We start from the raw sequence: 23886 nt of genomic DNA on the forward strand, positions 1-23886 counted from the left end.
AATTACGCCGTTGACCGACATTCTGGTGTTCAGCGAACCACAGCCATAATTCCTGTTCATGCTGAAATATTTATCATATAGGGATGTGTTATTTGCCTATAATTATAGCTAAATTATTTATATATTTTGTTGTCATTTTCTAAAACTGTACTTTTTCTCAACTTTGTACCTTGCATAATGCAGTTCATTATATACAGTCACATGAAAAAGTAAGTAAACCCCATGTAAAGTTTTGACTTTTTCAACATATTTCAACATACAGCTATTCGATCTTCATTTCAACAATATTGATAGATAAAGGTGATATAATATAACAAATATCATGAAACATTTACATTTTGTAGTCCATTGTATTATTTAAATAAACATAAATGCAAATTTCGCATGTGGTAAAAGTAAGTACACCCTTGGCTCTAATAGGTGGTATTGCCCCCTTTGGCAGAAACAACCTCAAGTAGGCGTTTCTTATAACTGTCTACCAGTCTCTGACATCGACTGGGAGAAATTTTTGCCCACTCCTCCATGCAGAATTCTTTCAGCTGTGCGATGTTTGAGGGGTTTCTTGCATGCACAGTTCGTTTCAAATCCCCCCCACAACATCTCGATGGGATTTAGATCCGGGCTTTGACTTGGCCATTCCAGAACTCTCCATTTCTTTCTTTTCAGCCATTCCTTGGTGGATTTACTGGTATGTTTAGGGTCATTGTCATGTTGCAAGGTCCACCTTCGGTTGAGCTTCAACTTTCCGACAGATGGCCTCACATTATCCTCAAGCACCCTCTGGTACAATGAAGAATTCATAGTGGATTCTATGATGGTGAGCGGCCCAGGCCCTGATGCAGCAAAGCTGCCCCAAACCATAATATTTCCACCACCATGCTTTACAGTTGGTATCAGGTTCTTGTGGTCAAATGCTGTCTTTGGTTTTCGCCAAACATGTCTTCTGGTACTGTGGCCAAATATCTCTACCTTTGACTCATCTGTCCAGAGCACATTGTTCCAGAAGTGCTGGTCTTTGCCAAGGTGTTCATTGGCAAACTTTAGTCTTGCCCTGTTGTTCTTTCTGGGCAGCAAAGGTTTCCTCCTGGCACACCTCCCATGTAGATCAAATTTGTGCAGCCTCTTTCTAATGGTAGACTCATGCACTTTGACATCAACAGTGGCAAGAGCTACCTGTAGGTCCCGTGATGACATTCTGGGGTTCTTCGAGACTTCTTTCAGCATCTTGCGGTCTGCTCTCGGGCTGAACTTGCTGGGGCGGCCTGGCCTGAACAAGTTGGCAGTTGTTTGGAATCTTCTACACTTGCAGATGATCTTCCGTACAGTTGAATGATTGATTTCAAATTGTTTGTAGATCTTTTAAATCCCTTCCCAGACTCGTAGGCATCTATAACCTTCTTTCTGAAGGCCTCAGAGAGCTCTTTTGATCTAGGCATGGTAACGCTGCACCCTTCAACAACAAAGAGCAAACCAAACAAATGTCTGAGATTTAAATAAGACAGGTTCCTCCAAGATCCTCTCCAACGATGTTCTAATCGTTTGCACCTGAGCTGGTGCACCTGATTCTAATTTTAGGTATTTGAAGTGGTGATAAATATAGGGGTGCACTTGCTTTTTCCACATGCGAAATTTGCATTTATGTTTATTTAAATTATACAATGGACTACAAAATGTAAATGTTTCATGATATTTGTTATATTATATCACCTTTATCTATCAATATTGTTGAAATGAAGATCGAATAGCTGTATGTTGAAATATGTTGAAAAAGTCAAAACTTTACATGGGGTGTACTTACTTTTTCACGTGACTGTATAATGAAGGTTTTCTCATTATAATTAAAGTCAGCCAATAAACAATTGATCGGTAAATATTGTGACAGCAAAAAGCAACATCTCTTCCAAAATACAGTCGTCAACATCATCTACCATTTATGTTTCCATAATAATATTGATTCTTCTTCTCCTCCCCTTTCCCCCTCACTTTAGGTGAGGCCTCAAAGCTGGGGCAAAGGATGTTCTTCTCACACAGGTGAGAAGTAATTTTATATCTCCTCAGAATTCCATTCACCCACGTCAGACAACGAAAAGCTTCGTTTCCATTGACAGTTGCTATTATATGTGGGCAGTGGTTGTGGTGTGGGTCGAGGAGGGGAGTGGAGTGGAGGGGAGGGGGGGGGGCATGTGAGAGGGGGTGAGCTAGCAGGTGATTTGGAATGGACATTGCATTTGTGAACGCTTTGCACCTTGCATACATCGATACCTCTCATCTCATCCAGTTTTAACTAGTACCGGCAAAGCTTAGGAGCATGTGCCTTGATGTGTCTGTGACCATCACATTGTGTACACTTTGTCACATGAATGAGAAAAATAATTATTTGCGATCAGATGGGTTGGTTAATGAGCCTTTTGGATCTTGGCCTTCCTGGAAGTTTCTACCTTGTGCAAAACAAGATAAAATTGTCATCTCTAACCGCACTTAATTGGTTAAACTATCTGGAAGGCACGATGCTCATTTCTTGTGATTCCACCAAGGAGTTCACGCCTCCTAGCTCTTATTTATGGATCTTTACGTGCTCTGCACCTGCAGGGCAGTGTAACCTGGCAGAACAGTGCACCTGTCAGCACAAAGGTTTTATGACACAATAAGAATCACTTGCGTGATGATCTTTGTAATGTTTTGTGGCGTGTTATTTTCTTCCGTTGCTCGTGTTCTGCTGCATGCAATCTAAAGGAACAGCAGCTCACAGATTGCATCTGAGACATCTTTGTTACGTGTTACTTTGAGATATTTATTTTCAAATTGCATCATGGCAGGTGGCAGCTCAATATCTGAATTGTATTTGGCTTGTATTTTATTAGCCTTAAGCAGCGATGCATCTACACTATATGAATACAGCACAAAAGGGAGAATGTCCTCAAAGAATATTGCTCTTTGCTTTTTATTTTTATTTGTTATTTTCGTTAGGGAAAGGGAGGGTAGTAAAGGCTGAAGATCATTATATAGGATGGCAAGAAAATGTTTTTTCTCAAACTGGATGCAGCAAATGCAGGAAAAGCTATCGAGTTTGAGCTTTCTGGAGTACAGACAAAATATAAACAGTCAACTAGAACGGCTCTCGGAAGAGTGCATACCTCCGCCAGGCTCAACAGTTTGTTTTGTATCCCAATGATAGACCGGATCTGGATTCAGACCTGAACCAAAATCGAACCAGCTTGTTCCTGTTGCCAAACCAACTCATTTACAACGTTTTCTCACAATACATCCACGACTTTTTGAAATATAATGCTATCTATAGTTATTAGGGCCGATCACTCAATGGTGAAGAATCACTTTAAATATCCTTGGATCCGGATCCGTATTTGGATCTTCACCAAATTTGAATCGATTCGTCCTTGTCACACACCCAATCCATCCACCAAGTTTCGTCCAAATCTGTCCACAACTTTTTGAGATATCCTGTTCACAAACAAACAGACAGACAGACAGGGGTGAAAACATAACCTCCACCCACCTTCGGTGGCGGAGGTAATAACTTTAGTCATGAATGTTCATATAATAGTGCCTTGTTGAACAAGGCTGACTATCAGTGTACCGTGTGCCCCTCCTACCATGGGAAATGAAGCTGTGCTGTTTCCTTGGGATGTTATATTCTCCTCGATGCATTTGTGATGTTCGCACTTGCAAACTAGAACGCCACTCAGTAGAGCGCATACTCCCGCCATGGGTCAAGTTGGAATAGTACGATTTCACAAAAGTTTGAGGGAGTAGTTCAGTGACAACACAAGACAAGACAACACAAGACCGACACTGCACAGATATATATTTAGAATATATCGAAGTAATGTCAAAAAAAACAAGGCAATTTCACTTACATTTTCGGATTCAGCGTTCAATTCTATATAAGTGAGTGTATTTTGAGGCATGTGTGGCTTCAAATAAAATTGTAAGCCAGGATAAACGTTCGTTTCATTCCTTAGGGATACAACATGTAAAACTGGCCCAAACGTCAAAACAAAACTCGCTCATTTTAAGTTGTACAAGCTAATGCGACCACTCATTCTTCTGGGAAGAATCCCGTGCACATGCTTGTCACACTTATAACTCACCTAAGTCTTTATAAGTTCATCAAATACTGACACCGCGATTGACATTCGCTGAGGTAAATACTAAATGTTGACATCTCTTCTGAGGTAAAAAACAAAACAAAAAAAAAACAGTTTTAAAGCATTATACATATCAAACGATACATTTTATGGAACGGGGAAACTGAATACACACTTTGATGGTTTTAAAATGACAGAATATGTCTTTATTAGAAAGAAAAAATAAGAACCTTGAAGACGACGCTGCTAACAAAATACACCGCTCTAACGCATAACCACGAGTTTAAACTACATTTACAAGAAATATGAAAACTATTTGCATATCACAATTAAATATAGAATATATAGAAGATAATGTGAAAAAAAAATGAGCCCCATCTTTAAATGGTAAACAATCCTTCAACAAATTCCTGTATCCGGTATAATATCCTGAGCTTCATCAAAAACTAATCAATTCTTCCTTATCCCAAGGGCAATCATCCCACCAACTTTCATCCAAATCCGTTCAGAACTTTTCCAGATATGTTGTTCACACACACACACACACACACACACACACACACACACACACACACACACACACACACACACACACACACACACACACACACACACGATCGAATGCATTACTCCCTCGCGGGAGTAAAAACAAACAACCAATCAGTGGTGTACTTGATGAACTGTCATCAGTACGTTTAAATGGCTTTGTTTAACTGCATCATTTAGATTGCATTTACTGAGGCAGAGTACAGCAAGAAGACTTGATCACTTTCTCTTTTAAACATTATTGCCAGCTTATCTATTGCACCTAGTCAGGTAGGAAATGGTTAAAATCTACGGAGAAGAGTAAGCAATGAATCACCATCAATTACGTTTTCTTGCCTGGCTATGTAATATACTGGGTGATCCAAAAGTACCCAGTAAACTTGAGATGAATATTTTGCGCAGAATAAAATTGAAATGAAGTTATTAGTTCCTTACCTGGAATGGACTATAGGTTTGCTCTCCGTCTGTCTGCCTGTCAGTCTGTCCGTCCCACCCATGCTTTCTGGACTTTTTTTTCCATATCCTTTAACATACTGAACTGAAACTTGGTACATGGCTCTGTTATCACAAGTTACAGAACGAATTAGAGTTTTGGGATGTTTTGCCAATTTTTCCCGGAGTTATGTCCTTTTTGTTTGGAACAAGAACATTCATTGGGACCAGTAGGCGATTCATCATTGTGTGTGCCATCCTTCATATGGATGTTAGAACTCGGCATCTCATCTGCTAGCATTCGCTGGTGTATAATAATCCTATGGTGTCCTCGCAAAGAGTAGGCGAGTTATCACCAGCACCTTGAACAAAATCCAAATTCCTTCCCTAACCTACAGAGGGCACTCCAGAAGCCACATAATTACACCCTCGCAAATGATGCTCCCTGCAGCCATGTGCTGCATACAAAAGAAGAAAAAGAATCCAACCGGTGAGATCCCCAGCCTCTTGTCTGGCACATTTATTCAGCAAAACTGAAGAAAAGAAATACTAACACCCCATCAAAGTCGGAATGTTACACAGAAAAAAACTAAACATTCACAATTTTACGGGGTACTTTTGAATCACATTGTGTAACAATGAAACATAATGTAGATTTAGTCCTGAAAATAGTGATTTGAGATATGACCGAATATGGCATTGGCCATAACGAACCAGTAGGCCTATATGTGATAACTCTCACTAAAGAACAGTTTTCATTTGAAGAAGATCTTTATGTATGACAGCTTGGACGCTCTGATGATGTATTGCATACATGGACATATACTGTACTATACATTAGTGGGACAGATATGTGAAAGACATGTTCATTTTTGTCAGAAAGTATGAAATGAGTATATAGGGGGTTTCAGGTATGCTGATTTCAAAAATGGGTGGAAACAAATTATTCAACCAAAAAATAATTAAATATTCACATTAAAAATCTGGATAATTGTTATTTCCATTACATCTTTTTCAAGAACTTGTGCAGCAGGAAGGTTGCATGAAACATGTTTGCTGGTCTGTTAAAACTGATCCCTGAACTGAAGTTACAAAATTTATTAACATCTAGAAATGTATAAACAATAAGTTTATTAAATATTCAGGTTAGGATTAGTAACACAGGAAGTCAGATGAAATGTAATAGCATTTTAAAATGCCCAAACATATTGTCGTGTTCCTCGCGATTTAAAAACCGACCAAGGAAACATTAACCGAGCAAGCTTTAACTTCAAAGGCGTTCAGTTTAAATATGGGAGAGTTCATACACGTGGGGAGGGAGAAGGGTGAGGAGGAGGGTGAGGAGGATGCTGAAGTTCCTTACCTCACGGTTCCGACGGCAGCCCTCAAACTTGTGGAGATTAAATCAAGCGAAAAACGAATTAAATGTACAAAAAGAAACACTTTTATTTTACGGAACCCGAGAACAAGAACGCGACGGCAAATATACACAAAGAATTAAGTTAAGCACCCCCCCCGTTTTTTTTACAACCTCGCACATTACAAGTTTGTTGTCGTCAAAACAGTGTAATATACCCATGATATTGCTATATTTTCTGGAGAAGTGATATTATGGTCACATAAAAACATAACAATCATTCCGTTTTCAATATTTTATTCTGAATAATTTAAGGTGAAATTTTTTGGGAATTTTAGGCATATTTTCACCTCAATTTAAGTATGGAGCTATAGGTCCATCACGGACAGTGTGGATGACGTTTATGTTTTCTAACGTACAGTCATTGTTCTGAGAAGACCTCTAGCGATCTTTGCGTCAATAACGTGTGTAGGACCCACGTGATCGGATCACTGACTCAACCCTACGTCTCATAGACCCTGTAAGCCGTCGTATGCGTTGCTGTGGCAGGTTGTTCCATTCCCGATGTAATGCACGTTCCAATTCATCCAGATTGGCTATTGGAGGGACCATCTTCGCAACCTTAGAATATATGCCAATGTATACATATACACAAAGAATATATATTAGGGGGTGCTTAACTTAATTCTTTGTGTAGGGGTGCTTAACTTAATTCTTTGTGTATAGATGTCCTAAATCGGGACGTCCCCACACCAGACTTGAACACACAGACAAATGGGAGAATTTACGAAAAGAACCGTTCTGTTCTATGGTGCAGCTTATCTCTGTCTGCAGTGTGTGTCCTCGCCAACGTCGCCAACTTGAGCATGCAGTCCGGACGTGGCGCTGGTGTTCGCGGGAACTGCTCGGCCGTTGGCGCGAAACAGGCTTCAATGTCCTCACATGCCGCAGCGCTCGTACTCTCGTCCACGTGCCGCCTCTCCCGTCGGCTGTTTCAATCCCAGATGCCAACGAACAGGGGAACGAGGAGACAAGGCCGGCACGCCACCACTTGCGCCGAGGTCCAGAACGCAGATCGTCCACACACACTCGTAGGCAGGCTCCAGAGCAAGAGGGAATCCTACCACAAGAGGAACCAGAACAAGAAGGGCAAAATGCCGGCTTACGAGTCGTTTTATTGATCATCTCGTGACGTCAGCTCTCTCTCTCTCTCCGCCAATCGGCGGCCTGCTTCTTGCCCCTCCCTCAACCAATCACGCAAGGTGGGCTTGGCCTCAGCCTGCCTGAGCTCGATGTGTTACCATGCAGGCTGGTGATGTGGCTGGCTGCGGCTGCATCGGTAGTGCCCCAAACTGGCTTCCAGTGGGTTTTATGGTTATTGTGGCGGTGGGGGGAATTAAGTAGTGTTTGTGTGGTGTTACTATTGGGCCTAACTAATGTCTATTGTGCGTTGCTATACGGGACACAGGTATGATCACAGAGGGAACGACACACCGGGGAATTAGCATAAACCCGACAACAACTTAACATGCCCCGCCCCCTTGTGGCGGGGACACATATCCAACTTATCCGACATCCGGGCTACACAGAACTTATTACAGGTTAGGATTCCCTATCACGACAGCCGGAGCATCTACCTATGCAGATCTACCTGGATCTATATATCCTTCTACCAAAAATTCATAACAATATTCTTAGATATTCCTGAGGTATGTAATGTAAACATTGCAATTTTTACCTTAAATTTCCATTTATGAGCTGAAATATTTTAATAAGGTGCATTACGTGCGGATTTGGTTTAAATAGACGCATATATAGTAACTAATACCTATTTTTTCCAACAAATTACGCATAAACCACGGGTTTTACATCAAATTATTTAAGTGTGCAATATCTATAATAAATTGGTTCAGTATAATTGTAAAACAGACATGGTACTCATCAGAATTTATAAAAACATGTGTTCAAATAATATGACAAAATGGGTTCAAATATGTATATTCAGTGGTATGTTCAAATATGTACTCCAGGACTGACTTGTTTCCAACCCTTTTTGAAATCTACTTGCTTGAAATGATATGTATGCAAATTTTCATGCCTTCTGCCAGAAGTGAATATCTCATTCCATTTTTGTCACATATCCGCCCACTACATCAGATCCATTGGATTCAGCTCGGTAGCAATTTCAATTTTGATGAAACCAAGTTGTAACGATCAAGATATTGGGTCTGTTTATCCATAGCACACTCATTGTAAAACAATATTTAAAACTACAGCGAAGTCGAACCATCGCGCAATTCCCCATGCTTCCCACATAAAGCAAAGTTGAAAGATGGAAAAAAATTCCACCAAGAATGACCCATTATCAAATTTTTGAGTAAAATTTTTTCCCCCATTTTGATGACTGTGACCCGAAGTCCCCACCACCTGAGGCATGGGAAGAAGAAGAAGAAGGGAGACCACTCCTTTTCCACATTCACATGCATAGGGCTGCCAAAGCAGTTTCTCGGCTATTGGGCACAATCTTGGATGGGTCACCACTCCACCACAGGATACCCGAATGGCTCATTCTTCCCAGTAAGCCGGTACTCATTTTGCCGACCTCAGAAGGATGACGGACTGAATCAACCCACCTGGTGTTAATTCAACGGTATAACAGGGGCTTAAATTTAGGACCTTGCAATATTAAGGCAGCCACCTTAACCATTACGCCAACCCCAGGCTTCCTTGAGGCACGAACCGGGGGTTAAATAAAAAAAGATTGTTACATATTTCATGCATTCTCCAATACTGATTACAAAAACAACGCGTCATTATGAAATGTTTAAAAATGTGCCTGTAATTGCATTTTTGGTATGTCACCTATTGGCCCTGCCCCTGGGCCCATGGGGGTGGGTCCAAAGTGACACAGCTCTTGCACTTTCATGCCATGTGGTGATCATAACTACCAAGTTTGATGAATTTCTGCCCCACCGTTTAGGAGGAGATAGCGTGACAGCTAGACAGACAGATGGAGCCGATTAAATACCCACCCATTTTTTTTCCAAAAAAACAGGGGATAGAAATAAGAAATTGTTATATACATTTGTTTCAACGGATATCCTGTAGCATTGTGTTTATATTGATTGCCGTGACGGTGCAAGTCGGCAGGAAAGAAACTGGATATAATTAGCTTTTTAGTTGTGAATTTGCTTTTAATCCAACACTCATATATCCATCTTGTTGTACTAATATTGTCCTTACAATTAATGTATAGTTTAGTTGGCCTTTGCATTTGGTTGGTTGAAACATCATTGTATGCGTCCTGTTTCACTCCCAGGACATCCATTCACTTCAATTTGAATAATTAATCAAATGAACCCAATGCCAATCTCTTGCACACTCCCACACACTCCTCTTCCTGCCACATGTAGCCGTAATGAAAGTTAAATGACTTAACACAACTAAACTGCTGTGCGTTTTCCTTTTGCTTTAAAAACGTGCAATGCTTGCAGCACGCAGCACCGTGGATGTGACCAAGGTGGCACGGAGAGCACGGTCGTCACCCTTTCCACTCACGTCCATGGATAAGGCATTTGTCACAGTGCTCGAGACTGCCCCGGTGCTCAACAAAGAGCCTGTACATTACACCGGTACGCTTTGCAGATATTGCAGACTTTTGGTGAGAAAAGGTACAGCCTTTGACTTGGTCAGAAGTGTGGGACATTTTCCATTATTTGTTTCTGCATTCCATGAGAGAATTTGTAGAATATGCATAAACAGTACTCTTAGATTTGAGTGCCTCGGGTTTGATTTCTTATGAATGTCATTATTTTTTAATCCATTGTTGAAACTTAATAGTATTTCCACAATTGTTCCACATCTGAGTTTGCATGATGAAGATCGGAGATGACGGACTTCAATTCCATAATTTGTCCAGCGCAGATAGAATTGGAATGCCATTGTGTCAATCATCAATGGGCAAATGAACATGCACTGCCACATCTCTTGTACACTCGCACACCCTCTTCTTCTTCCCCCGCAATCAAAACGTGCACTTCCATGAGGGGCCTTGTAATTATATCCAATTGCACAATGCATCTCCTGTAATAAATACCTGTCAAGTGACCGGTAACGCCTGTCATGATGCCGGAATGTTTTGTAAAACCAATGAAACAAATCCTGGAAACCGGCACTTCTTGAACCTTGCTTTACCCCGGTCGTCTTCCACCTCATTCATTAAATAGTCATCTATCACTACTACAGAGGCACATTTATAGTGATATCTGCATTGAGTTATTGCATTAAGATAAATTAATTAAAGGTGATGTGTTGATAAAGGACATTGATGTACTGTTCAGTTACCAAAGGTGTTTGCTCCAATGGCCAAACGTATCGATATTTTTTTTCATCTATAATCCTTAGAAAGCCTTGGGAGAGTTTTGGCTCAAGATGTTATTGCCAAGGACAACCTTCCATCCTTCCCTGCTTCGATTAAAGATGGATATGCAGTGCGAGGTATACAGTACACTTGGTAGTTGTTGTGATTGATACGATTCATTGTTGGTAGTTATTGCTGCTAGTAATTGATACATGGGTCAAACAATGCAGTGAATGAATGATTATAATTGCTTACAATTCCCATCGTCACAACTCGCTATCTTTCTTAATGAATTTCAGTCTTAGAAACCAAATATTTATTGTTTCAGCAAACATGATATTTGACCCCATCTGCTCTCTGAATACACAATGTATGCTTCCTCTACATGTTATAAATCGATAGCCCCTTGTTAGGAATAATGGGTTGAACAGCCTTTTACTGTACCTGAGTTTATGTGTACTATTTATTTTTATTTGGAAGTCTCCAGAAACAGGTTACAATATTTCGTTTGAAGTTTGTAACAAACGCCTTATCTGCAGCTGCCGATGGGCCTGGTGACAGACTAGTGATCGGAGAGGTGCATGCTGGGCAGCAGGTATGGTGCTATTCCCCAGTAAGTTTGGCACAACTATCTCATGCACATTCACTGCCTTTCACTGTGACACTGTATGTAGAATTTAGCACATGAGTGTGACAAACAAGCTGTCGTTAATGACTGTGGTGGCCAAGTGGGGAGGACACTGGACTGAAGGAGCAGTTGTTGTGGTTTCAAATTCGTTTGAAGGAAGTAATATTAAGGATATTCTCGAAACTAAGCTAGTTTTTGCACAATTACCATGTTTTATATGATTGTCAGTGAAAACCCAACTTGTTCGATAATGACCTTCAGGGAGAAGTTGCACTGCCCGACCGGCCTGGTCTTCTCTTCTCTACATGTGATATCGGTATTTTTGAAGGCCGTAGGGGCAACAAGGGATGGACACAAAATGCTACCTATGAAAACCCAGAACCACCCCAAAAAAATCACCCAAACTGAATAGACAAACACAGCTCATCAAAAATCCTATGCTTCGGTAAATTTACAGACAACAGTAAGATAGAGGATAAGGTAAACAGCATAGAAATATAAATAAACAGGTGCAGTAAAGTTTAGTCGTCTGTACAGACCTGTTCATGAAGTGGCAGATGTAATTTAACGAAGGTAAATGTGAAATCATGGGAATGGGAAAAATCAACTGATCGGTATTGTTAACCTCACCCGTTCGCGAAGAGATCGGAGAGGCAATTGCAATCTGTCTTTGTGTCGGTGAATGAGCGTGTGAGTCTGCATGCAAATCAACTTTAATAATAAATCATCTGCAACTACAGTAGATTATGTTTCAAGATGATATTTGCAGCATCTCTCTCTGGGCTTTGAGCACACATCAGACCATGCTCTCAATTAGTACATTCAGGAGGCCGTCATTAAATTTGAGCTGGCTATTTGAGCCTGTTGTCTGAGTTGAGCTGCAAGGTCTACGGGATCGACTAGCATGCCCAGGTGGTCTTGTGCATGGTTAGAGAAAGTTGTGTAATTTAACCATAGCATTTTTATATGTAATTTTACCATGAGCTGATTTTATACCTTGAATGTGGATTAGTAGGTGCTCCATAAGCATCTAACTTGTCTATTACTAAAACGAAGAGTGTCAGTCCGTTCATGTGTCACGCTTCATTCTAAAGGCTTAATATTGTCATAAAATAATAAAAATGGTACTGTTGGAAAGGTAAGAATTGATTTACTTGATTGGAAAGGCAATAATTTATTTACTTGGAAAAACGTCATGTCTGCTTAATCGTAGTGTTTCCTGTTTTAAAAGCCTTTAGGCTTTAAAGTTCCTTTAGGCTTTAAAATTTTTGCTATTGAAGAAGAAGAAGTGGAAATGGGAGCTTAATGCAGCGGATTCAATGGTAACATTTATTATTTTACAACAGGGCAGGAATCCTTTATAAAGGCACGGAAGGAGCACACAGAATTATATATAGTAATATTTCTCAAAGCAATATTAAAATATGTAAAAGTACATATAAGGAACACACAAACAATATAGTGCGGGGGCCTATGTACTCAATTTCAAGTTCGTGTGCAGTTCATGTTAATTTTGCGCAACCACTATGAATGTATTCTACTGGGTCCTACTAATCGGAAAAATGATGTCGCCATTTTTTTCTGCTGACCTTTAGTGACCTTGACTCAAGGTCAAAGTTCAAACGTCATTACAGTGACCATACTTCATTCAAAGTATATCGACCTTGGTACCAAAATGTGGTAAATTTCACAAGGAACATTGATTATGACATTTGTTTTGTCATTTGCCCTTTCAGATGTTTGCAATATGCAAATTAATAAGCAAATGACCTAATTAGAGAAAAAATATGCATAATTAACATGTAGTCTTCACCATACACGTAAATCCCATCACTTCGCATTATTATTGAATGCCAATCATTAGTTACCATCTCAAATGTGTTCTGCTGGATCCTAAACTGGAAAAATATGTTGCTTATTGTTTTCTGTTGACATGTTCTTGATATTAACTGACCTTTGACATGTACTTGACTTTACTTACCTTGACCCAAGGTGAAATGTCAAATGTCATTTTAACCATGTGATGCGATCAAGCAAAATATGTCGGATGTCTAGAATATTGATTTTTGGATTCAAGTTCCCAATACTTTTCTTTACACTGTTCATTCATCATGCTCATTTGCTCATGTTGGTTGGGTTTTTAGCCATTGTTAGTATTTTTAACATTTAATTTGTTGCCTAAAAACACAAAATTGATTCTGGCAGATGTCCAAATCACATTGCTTGTTCGCATCACACATATATTCTGTTTGCTCTTTTCAGGGAAGGACTCCAATCCTATTAAGATAAAGAATTAATGCTTTTGTAAGATACAATGACCTGTAGTATCTACATGTAGGTCTACAGTCAACCTCATTCATACCTCGATTTTTATTGGTGCCCATTGGTAAGTCAAATTATTTAATACTTTCAAATGATAACTTGGATCGATCGTACTATGTAAATGATATTTTAATTTATCAATTTGAAAAGAATATTTCATTTAGTGACGGACAGTATGTCCCAATTAACTCCGCTATTTCATATTTTGCCTCATCAACAAAACGTTTTTCCAGTTTAGGATCCAGCAGAACACATTTGAGATGGTAACTAATGATTGGCATTCAATAATAATGTGAAGTGATGGGATTTACGTGTATGGTGAAGACTATGTTAATTATGCATATTTTTTTCTCTAATTAGGTCATTTGCTTATTAAGTTGCACATTGCAAACATCTGAGAGCGCAAATGACAAAACAAATGTCATAATCAATGTTCCTTGTGAAATTTGCCACATTTTGGTACCAAGGTCGACATACTTTGGATGAAGTATGGTCACTGCAATGACGTTTGAACTTTGACCTTGACTCAAGGTCACTAAAGGTCAACAGAAAAAAATGGCAACATCATTTTTCCGATTAATAGGACCCAGTAGAATACATTTATAGTGGTTGCACAAAATTAACATGAACTGCACACAAACTTGAAATTGAGTACATAGGCCCCCCCACTAATAACCACAACCACCACAACCACAGCCACCACACCACCAACTACAGTAACAACAACAAATGCGTGTTATAAAAGATCCATCCTACTATATCAAACAAGGCAATTCTCTGTGTGTATGTATGTAGGTATGTATGTATGTATGTATGTATGTATGTATGTATGTATGTATGTATGTATGTATGTGTATATATATATATACTGAAACGCAAAAGAAACTTACCACCTTTGAAACTTTAAATATCAACAATAACACTGCGTGTAGTAAATGTGTGAACTTATTTGTGGACAATAGTGTCCTCACTGTCAGACAAAACGGTCACGGATGGTCACTTGAACCTTCAATGGTCACTTCATAGCACAGCTGTTGAACAGCCGTTTTGACTGTCAGTGATTAGCCAAGGGGTATGGGATTATTTTAATGAGCTGCACGTGATGTCTTGATATTGGCTTTAAAAAGGCCAGTGCAAAATGGGCATTTCAATCAACATGCCACGATTGTCAAGGGATCAACGGCAGCGTGCCCTGGGCATGCTGCAAGGCGGACTGAGCTAACGTGAGGTGGCACGTCGCCTTGGCTGTTCACACCAGACGATATCGGTCCTGGTGGACAGAGACACCCTCCACAACTCTGCAGATGACAGACCTCGATCAGGGAGGCCAAGAGTGACCACTGCAAGGCAGGACAGGCAGATGGTCCGAAGTCACCTGCGGGATCGATTCCGTCCAGCATCCCGCACTGCGGCAGAAACTCCGGGGCGTGCAAACCCACGGATCTCCAATGATACCACTTACCACTTACCACTTGTAAGTACCACAGAAACTTACCACTTGTTTGAAATGTAATAAAATTGTAACAGTTCAAAATAAAACAAACCAACAATTGCTAATTGAAACATTGGCATTTTATTGATGACATGTCAAGTTTTTGACCAAGATACACCATCTCATCAGTTTGTTCTACAGTACAGAACAGCACAGGGTGCAATGTCAGTCCCCTTTCAATAGCGCGTGTGGCCACCATTGTTTTGGATACAGGCAGTGCATCGTCGGCGTATACTGCCTACCAGTCTTTGGATGGATTGCTGCTGGATTCTGTCCCACTCAGTCCTCAATGTCTGAAGCAGCTCTGCCCGTGTCCTGGCCCTGCCAACAACGCGTCTCCCAAGCTCATCCCACAGGTGCTGTATGGGATTCAGGTCAGGGGAGAGCGCAGGCCACTGCATGGTGTTGATGTTCTCGCCTTGGAGAAATGCAGTGGTAAAGCGAGCAGCATGGGGACGAGCGTTGTCATGCTGAAAGGTTCTCAGTTCTGGGTGGTCTAGCAGGAATGGCAGCAGATGAGGTCGCAGGATGTTATCCACATACCGCTGGGCGTTAAGATTCCCATCCACAACCACCAGTGGCGTCCTGCACCGGCCTGATATGGCGGCCCACACCATCACACTTGGGCCACCCCACCTGTTGGCTTGACGCATGCAACAATCGGCATATCGCTCGCCAGTTCTTCTCCAGACACGCTCACGCCCATCAGGACTGTCCACACAGAACCTTGACTCATCGCTGAAAGCGACCTCGTTCCACTGCGCCAAGGTCCACCGCTGATGCTGCTGGCACCATCTCTGTCGGTTGCGGCGATGGGCAGCCGTCATCACGGGGCCTCTGTATGGTCTTCTGGCAGTCAGACCATAGTCATGCAGTCGTCTTCGTGCAGTATCATTGGAGATCCGTGGGTTTGCATGCCCCGGAGTTTCTGCCGCAGTGCGGGATGCTGGACGGAATCGATCCCACAGGTGACTTCGGACCATCTGCCTGTCCTGCCTTGCAGTGGTGACTCTTGGCCTCCCTGATCGAGGTCTGTCATCTGCAGAGTTGTGGAGGGTGTCTCTGTCCACCAGGGCCGATATCGTCTGGTGTGAACAGCCAAGGCGACGTGCCACCTCACGGTAGCTCAGTCCACCTTGCAGCATGCCCAGGGCACGCTGCCGTTGATCCCTTGACAATCGTGGCATGTTGATTGAAATGCCCATTTTGCACTGGCCTTTTTAAAGCCAATATCAAGACATCACGTGCAGCTCATTAAAATCATCCCGTACCCCTTGGCTAATCACTGACAGTCAAAACGGCTGTTCAACAGCTGTGCTATGAAGTGACCATTGAAGGTTCAAGTGACCATCCGTGACCGTTTTGTCTGACAGTGAGGACACTATTGTCCACAAATAAGTTCACACATTTACTACACGCAGTGTTATTGTTGATATTTAAAGGTTTCAAAGGTGGTAAGTTTCTTTTGCGTTTCAGCAAAAAAATATGTGTGTATGAATGTACCATATTTTCTGGTGTATTAACCACGACCGTGTATTAACCTCACCTCTGTTTTTCACCCTCAAAGAAAAACGAAACAATTCATGCTCCTGTTTAAAAAAAATTCATGTAATTTTTATTTTTCTACAACAGTATGAACCCTTTATAATGAAGCATGATGGACACACACACACACACACACACACACACACACACACACACACACACACACACACACACACACACACTGACGGATACTTCTTTTATTAATAGATGATTGCAAGGACAATAAGAGATAAAGGATTAATTGCACGGACAACAACAAACGCAACAACAACAGGCATTTTAAGGCCATTTTCCCTGCTAGAGCGATTAATTGCACGGACAATAAGAGATAAAGGATTAATTGCACGGACAATAAGATATGTAATAATTAACTGAGCTCAAAGCATCTGTGGAGAGGTGAGTGATCGACTTTTTGAGTTTTCCTGGGATTGTTGAGCTCCTTCATGACACACCTGAACATACTGCAGGTGCATGTCATTCCCTGTAAGTTTGAATCCCATCCTGCATCCTACAACGTTACAATGGGAACAAGCACGGATGCTTCCACCACCGGATCAGCATTATGAATGAGGAGATGCTGCTCATGGTTCGAGTTCAAGTTCTTTATTTTCCGTTTGAAGATAATTAATTAGTTTCTGTGTGAAAAGGTCGTTTTGAGGCCGAGTTGTTTGGTTTTGTGTGTTAATGAGGGTGTGGTTTAATTGAGGGTTGCAGGTTCGAATTGCATCCTTTTATCTATTATTTCAGGATTATAAAATACTTGATTGAGAATATTGTTCAAACTTAAATAACTATCATATTTGGTGAGTGGTTGAACACTTCTTTGTCTAATACCGTGGTTCTTAACCTGGGTTCGACCGAACCCCAGGGGTTCAGTGAGCCAGTCTCAGGGGTTTGGCGGAGGTCCTCCGAAACGCATTGCAATTTGTTTTGTTTTTGTTTTTAGTTTTGTATCAATTTTGAATCTATGTGTAATTACGCTTATTATTAATATTATTATTATTTTGCTATGTATGTTACGAACGAATGGAAATGTTATTTGTAATTGTATTCCCATCCCATTCATGGTTTCTCTGGTCTGTGTTGAAGATAAGTTGTTTAAAACTGACTGTAGTAAGTTGAATCAATGAGCAATTTGCTAATTATTCTGTTGATGGTGCTTACTTGCTTGCTTACTTACTGGATTTTGGACTTTGCAGGTGTTCGGAAATTCCAGTGAATAGCCTCGATTAGCTTGCCGTGTACCGTGCGTCATTGGTCGCGCCTTACTTTGGAGTTACTGATTAATTGAAAAGTAAGTTGGAAATGTTTGTGGATATGCAGGGCGGGTTCAGAGTTATATTAAAGTCAAAAGTGGATGGTGATTATAAAATATGATTGAATTACTCAGAAAATTAGGTGGAGGTGATATAACTCCTTTGGTCGCAATTCAAAACTAACAATTCACAGTTTTCTATGTGATATTATAATGGGATTTGAGGTGACATAGAGTTGAGTAGATAATAAATCCTGTCATCGTAACTATAAGTTATGTTTTCTTCGTTAAAATTTCTCAGTTTTCAGAGGGGTACTGATTATATTTAAGCATGTTCCTTTTTAAATTTTTGTCATATAATTATTTGCCCGAACTCAATTAAGATCAGTTTGTTACTTTATTTTTTTTTAGCAGTATGTCGAGCAAAAAAAGGAAGTGGTCGGAGGATTACGTGCGGTACGGGTTCACGTGTTTGACGGAACGGGACAGAAGTCAGCGCCCTCAATATGCGTGCTTTGCAATGTCAAGTTGAGCAACTCCAGCCTAGCACCAGCAAAACTACGGGAACACTTCAAAAAACTGCACGGCGAGGGGCAGTACAAAGACGCAACGCTGGATGAATTCAAATTGAAGAGAGTCCGATTCGACGCAAGTGCTACCTTGCCCACTCTCGGCTTCGTTCCAATTGACAAACCGATCCTCACCGCGTCATATGAAGTTGCGTACCTGATTGCAAAGCAGGGTAAACCGCACACCGTTGGCGAGACACTCATCAAACTGGCCGCGTTGAAGATGACCAACATCATGCTGGGAAAAGCTGCTGAAAACAAGTTGTCTCTCATTCCACTCTCAAATGACACCATCAGATGCAGAATCGACGACATGAGCAACGACATCCTCGCCCAGGTAGTTGCAGATTTAGTCGCGAGCCCGACGAAATTCAGCCTTCAACTCTACGAGACCACCGACGTTTCGAATTTGAGCCAGCTCATCTTATTTGTGCGTTATGTCAAAGGAGACGAGATCAAGGAAGACGTTCTGTTCTGCAAGCCTCTCACAACAACGACGAAGGCAGCTGACGTGAAGAAGCTGTGGACGACATCTTCAGAAGCAACGGCCTTTCGTGGAACATGGTGTCTGCAGTTTGCTCGAATGGAGCTCCAGCCATGCCGGGATGCAACTCCGGTTTTGGAGCACTGGTGAAGGCCGATGCACCACACATCATCGTCACGCACTGCGTCCTGCACAGACACTCGCTGGCATCAAAAACCCTGCCTCCAAAACTGGCCAATGTTCTGAAAATCGTCGTTGAAACTGTGAATTACGTGCGAAGCTGTGCTCTGAATCATCGCATCTTCAAAGAGCTGTGAAATGAAATCGGCTCTGAATTTGAAGTCCTTCTCTACCACTCTAACGTTCGATGGTTATCACGAGGGAAGGTAGTGAGCCGTGTTTTTGCCTTGCGTGTAGAATTAGCCCTGTTTTTGCGAGAACACCAGCATTGCCATGCAACGCATTTCCAAGAGTCAGAGTTCATCCTCGCCTTGGCGTACTTGGCTGACATCTTCGATGCACTCAATCATCTCAATTGCCAGATGCAGGGCGGTGGAGTGAATGTCATCGAATCTGAAGAAAAGCTGAGCGCTTTCCGAAAGAAGTTACCATTGTGGAGGCGGTGAACAGAGAACGACAACTTCACGAACCTTTCGCTACTGGACGAGTGCGGGATCGAATATGAGTCTGAAGTTGGAGGCACTGCTGTACCGGGGGAGCTGAAGCAAGCGATTGCCACGCACTTGGATGAGCTGGGAAAGTAATTCGACGGCTACTTTCCCGACCAAGAGCAATACCCAGCATAGGTGCGGCAGCAGTTTACTTTCGACGTTGCAACGGCAGATGTCAACAACCAATACCTCGACGACCTCATCGAACTTCAGCAGAGCCAGACTCAACAGCAACTCTTCGGCACAACAACACTCTCAACGTTTTGGTGCTGCCAAATGGAAGGGTATCCTCACATCGCTAAAATTGCCCTTGAGATCCTCACGCCATTCGTTACAACGTATCTCTGCGAGCATGCGTTTTTGAAACTGGTGGACATTAAAACAAAGAAAAGGAGCAGGCTTGCATGCGAAAATGATTTGAGGGTGGCCCTTGCCAAAACAAAACCACGCATTTCCCAGATCGCCTCCTGAAAAAAAGAACAGAAAACGCATTAAGATGCAATTCTTCTTAATTTTTTGGTCAAACTTGAGGGGTTCCGCGAGTGTTCGGTGGGTTTCGTTCGGGTTCGGCGCCTTTAAAAAGGTTAAGAACCACTGGTCTAAAAGGAAAGATATATATATATATATATATATATATATATATATATATATATATATATATATATATATATATATATATATATATATATATATATATATATATATATAAAATTCTATATATGTATATATATATATATATATATAATTCTATATATATATATATATATATAGATATATATATATAGATATATATATATAGATATATATATATATAGATATATATATATATATATATATATACACACACACACACACACACACACACACACACACACACACACACACACACACACACACACACACACACACACAGTCACGTGAAAAAGTAAGTACACCCCATGTAAAGTTTTGACTTTTTCAACATATTTCAACATACAGCTATTTGATCTTCATTTCAACGATATTGATAGATAAAGGTGATATAATATAACAAATATCATGAAACATTTACATTTTGTAGTCCATTGTATAATTTAAATAAACATAAATGCAAATTTCGCATGTGGAAAAAATAAGTACACCCTTGACTCCAATCGGTGGTATTGCCCCCTTTGACAGAAACAACCTCAAGTAGGCGTTTCTTATAACTGTCTACCAGTCTCTGACATCGACTGGGAGAAATGTTTGCCCACTCCTCCATGCAGAATTCTTTCAGCTGTGCGATGTTTGAGGGGTTTCTTGCATGCACAGCTCGTTTCAAATCCCCCCACAAAATCTCGATGGGATTTAGATCCGGGCTTTGACTTGGCCATTCCAGAACCCTCCATTTCTTTCTTTTCAGCCATTCCTTGGTGGATTTACTGGTATGTTTAGGGTCATTGTCATTTTGCAAGGTCCACCTTCGGTTGAGCTTCAACTTTCCGACAGGTGGCCTCACATTATCCTCAAGCATCCTCTGGTACAATGAAGAATTCATAGTGGATTCTATGATGGTGAGCGGCCCAGGCCCTGATGCAGCAAAGCTGCCCCAAACCATAATATTTCCACCACCATGCTTTACAGTTGGTATCAGGTTCTTGTGGTCAAATGCTGTCTTTGGTTTTCGCCAAACATGTCTTCTGGTACTGTGGCCAAATAGCTCTACCTTTGACTCATCTGTCCAGAGCACATTGTTCCAGAAGTGCTGGTCTTTGCCTTTGTGTGCATTGGCAAACTTTAGTCTTGCCCTGATGTTCTTTCTGGACAGCAAAGGTTTTCTCCTGGCCCACCTCCCATGTAGATCAAATTTGTGCAGTATCTTTCTAATGGTAGACTTGTGCACTTTGACATCAACACTGGCAAGAGCTACCTGTAGGTCCTGTGATGACATTCTGGGGTTCTTCGAGACTTCTTTCAGCATCTTGCGGTCTGCTCTCGGGCTGAACTTGCTGGGGCGGCCTGACCTGAACAAGTTGGCAGTTGTTTGGAATCTTCTCCACTTGTAGATGATCTTCCGGACAGTTGAATGATTGATATCAAATTGTTTGGAGATCTTTTTAAATCCCTTCCCAGACTCGTAGGCATCTATAACCTTCTTTCTGAAGGCCTCAGAGAGCTCTTTTGATCTCGGCATGGTGACGCCACACACTTCAACAACAAAGAGCAAACCAAACGAAATGTCTGAGGTTTAAATAAGACAGGTTCCTCCAAGATCCTCTCTAACGATGTTCTAATCATTTGCACCTGAGCTGGTGCACCTGATTCCAATTTTAGGTATTTGAAGTAGTGATAAATGTGGGGGTGTACTTACTTTTTCCACATGCGAAATTTGCATTTATGTTTATTTAAATTATACAATGGACGACAAAATGTAAATGTTTCATGATAATTGTTATATTATATCACCTTTATCTATCAATATTGTTGAAATGAAGATCAAATAGCTGTATGTTGAAATATGTTGAAAAAGTCAAAACTTTACATGGGGTGTACTTACTTTTTCATGTGACTGTATATATATATATATAGTCGTGGCCAAAAATATTGGCCCCTTGCACTTTTCTCAAATAATGCACCAGTTCTTCTTTTGGTATCCACATATGTATTTCTTTGGTTTGCAGTGGAATAAAACAAAAAAAGCTGAAAAAGTTACTAAATCTTAGCTTATTCCACACAGAAATCCTAAAATGGCCCGGACAATATTATTGGCACCTTTTAGAAGTTAGAAATAATTTGATTTCAAGCAGGTGATTCTCCTTTACTTTTGAATTGAACTCACCTGTGGTGAGTTGCAGGTGCCTGCAGTATAAAAATCACTCTTTCAACCAGTTTGCATAGAGAAAATGAGTCATTCTGTTGTTTTGTGTCACTGTGTGTACCACGATGAGCATGGAGAAAAGAAAGAAAACCAGAGAATTGTCTAAGGAGGTCAGACACAAGATTGTAGCCAAGCATGGACAATCTCAAGGCTACAAGTCCATCTCCAGAGACCTTGATGTTCCTGTATCCACCTTACGCAAGGTTATCAGGAAGTTTAAGGCCCATGGCACTGTAGCCAACCTCCCTGGATGTGGCCATAAGAGAAAACTTGACCGAAGATTACAGCGAAGGATTGTTCGAATGGTGGAGAAAGCACCTCGATCAACTGCCAAACAGATTAAAGCTGACCTTCAGACACGAGGTATGACAGTTTCAACTCGAACCATCCATCACCAACTTGATGAGAGGGGGTTCTATGGTCGGAGACCCAGGCTGAGAGAGAGACAGAAAAAAGCCTGACTTGAGTTTTCCAAAACACAGCTGTACAAGCCAAAATCTTTCGGGGAGAATGTCATGTGGAAAGATGAGACCAAATTATAACTTTTTGGTAAAGCACATCATCTCTATGTTTACAGAAAACAAAACGAAGCTTTCAAAGAAAAGAACACCTTCCATACAGTCAAACATGGAGGAGGTTCAGTGATGTTTTGGGGTTGCTGTGCTGCCTCTGGCACTGGGTGCCTTGATTGTGTGCATGGCATCATGAAATCAGGAGATTACCAAGGCATTTTGGAGTGCAATGTTCAACCCAGTGTCAGAAAGCTGGGTCTCCGTCGAAGGTTATGGGTCTTGCAGCAGGACAATGACCCGAAATATACTTCAAAAAGCACCCAGAAATGGTTCAAGACAAAACACTGGACTGTTCTGAAGTGGCCAACAATGAGTCCAGATATAAATCCCATTGAACACCTGTGGGGAGATCTGAAAACAGCAGTTGGGAGAAGGCACCCTTCAAATCTGGAAGAACTGGAGCAGTTTGCCCAAGAAGATTTGGCCAAACTGCCAGTAGAGAGGTGTAGGAAGCTCATTCATGGCTATAGGAAGCGCTTGACTGCAGTTATTTTGTCCAATGGCTGTGCTACCAAATATCAAGTCTCGGGTGTCAATAATTTTGTCAATGCCATTTCTTTTTCTTTTCTGATTTAAAAGGATATATTAAGTTCTGAATCAAAAACAAAGGTTTTGTAATATTAACAGTGAAATAAAGAATTGTGGAGACCAAATGCTTTTGTCAATTTCAACTTATATTTCGAGAAAATTGTGAGTTATTTGAAAAAAGTG

At 41.0% G+C, this 23886-nt stretch overlaps 2 protein-coding genes across 6 annotated transcripts in view; both read left to right on the forward strand.

Annotated features, from left to right (window-relative positions):
• Positions 1–23886, forward strand: part of LOC144893653 (uncharacterized) — a 1023192-nt gene that overhangs the window by 664658 nt on the left and 334648 nt on the right. The window lies entirely within an intron of this gene.
• Positions 1–23886, forward strand: part of LOC137435116 (gephyrin) — a 279017-nt gene that overhangs the window by 189557 nt on the left and 65574 nt on the right. For 4 of the 5 annotated variants that reach the window (XM_068128600.2, XM_068128602.2, XM_078784640.1 and 1 more), the window contains 4 exons: positions 1989–2031; positions 9936–10073; positions 10846–10938; positions 11341–11414. In XM_068128600.2, coding sequence (XP_067984701.2) covers positions 1989–2031; positions 9936–10073; positions 10846–10938; positions 11341–11414 — 348 coding nt within the window. The remainder of the gene's footprint in view (positions 1–1988; positions 2032–9935; positions 10074–10845; positions 10939–11340; positions 11415–23886) is intronic. The other variant, XM_068128601.2, reaches the window with a different exon arrangement.

Source organism: Myxine glutinosa, chromosome 9, assembly GCF_964187855.1.
Source record: "Myxine glutinosa chromosome 9, kmMyxGlut1.1, whole genome shotgun sequence".
NCBI lineage: Eukaryota > Metazoa > Chordata > Myxini > Myxiniformes > Myxinidae > Myxine > Myxine glutinosa.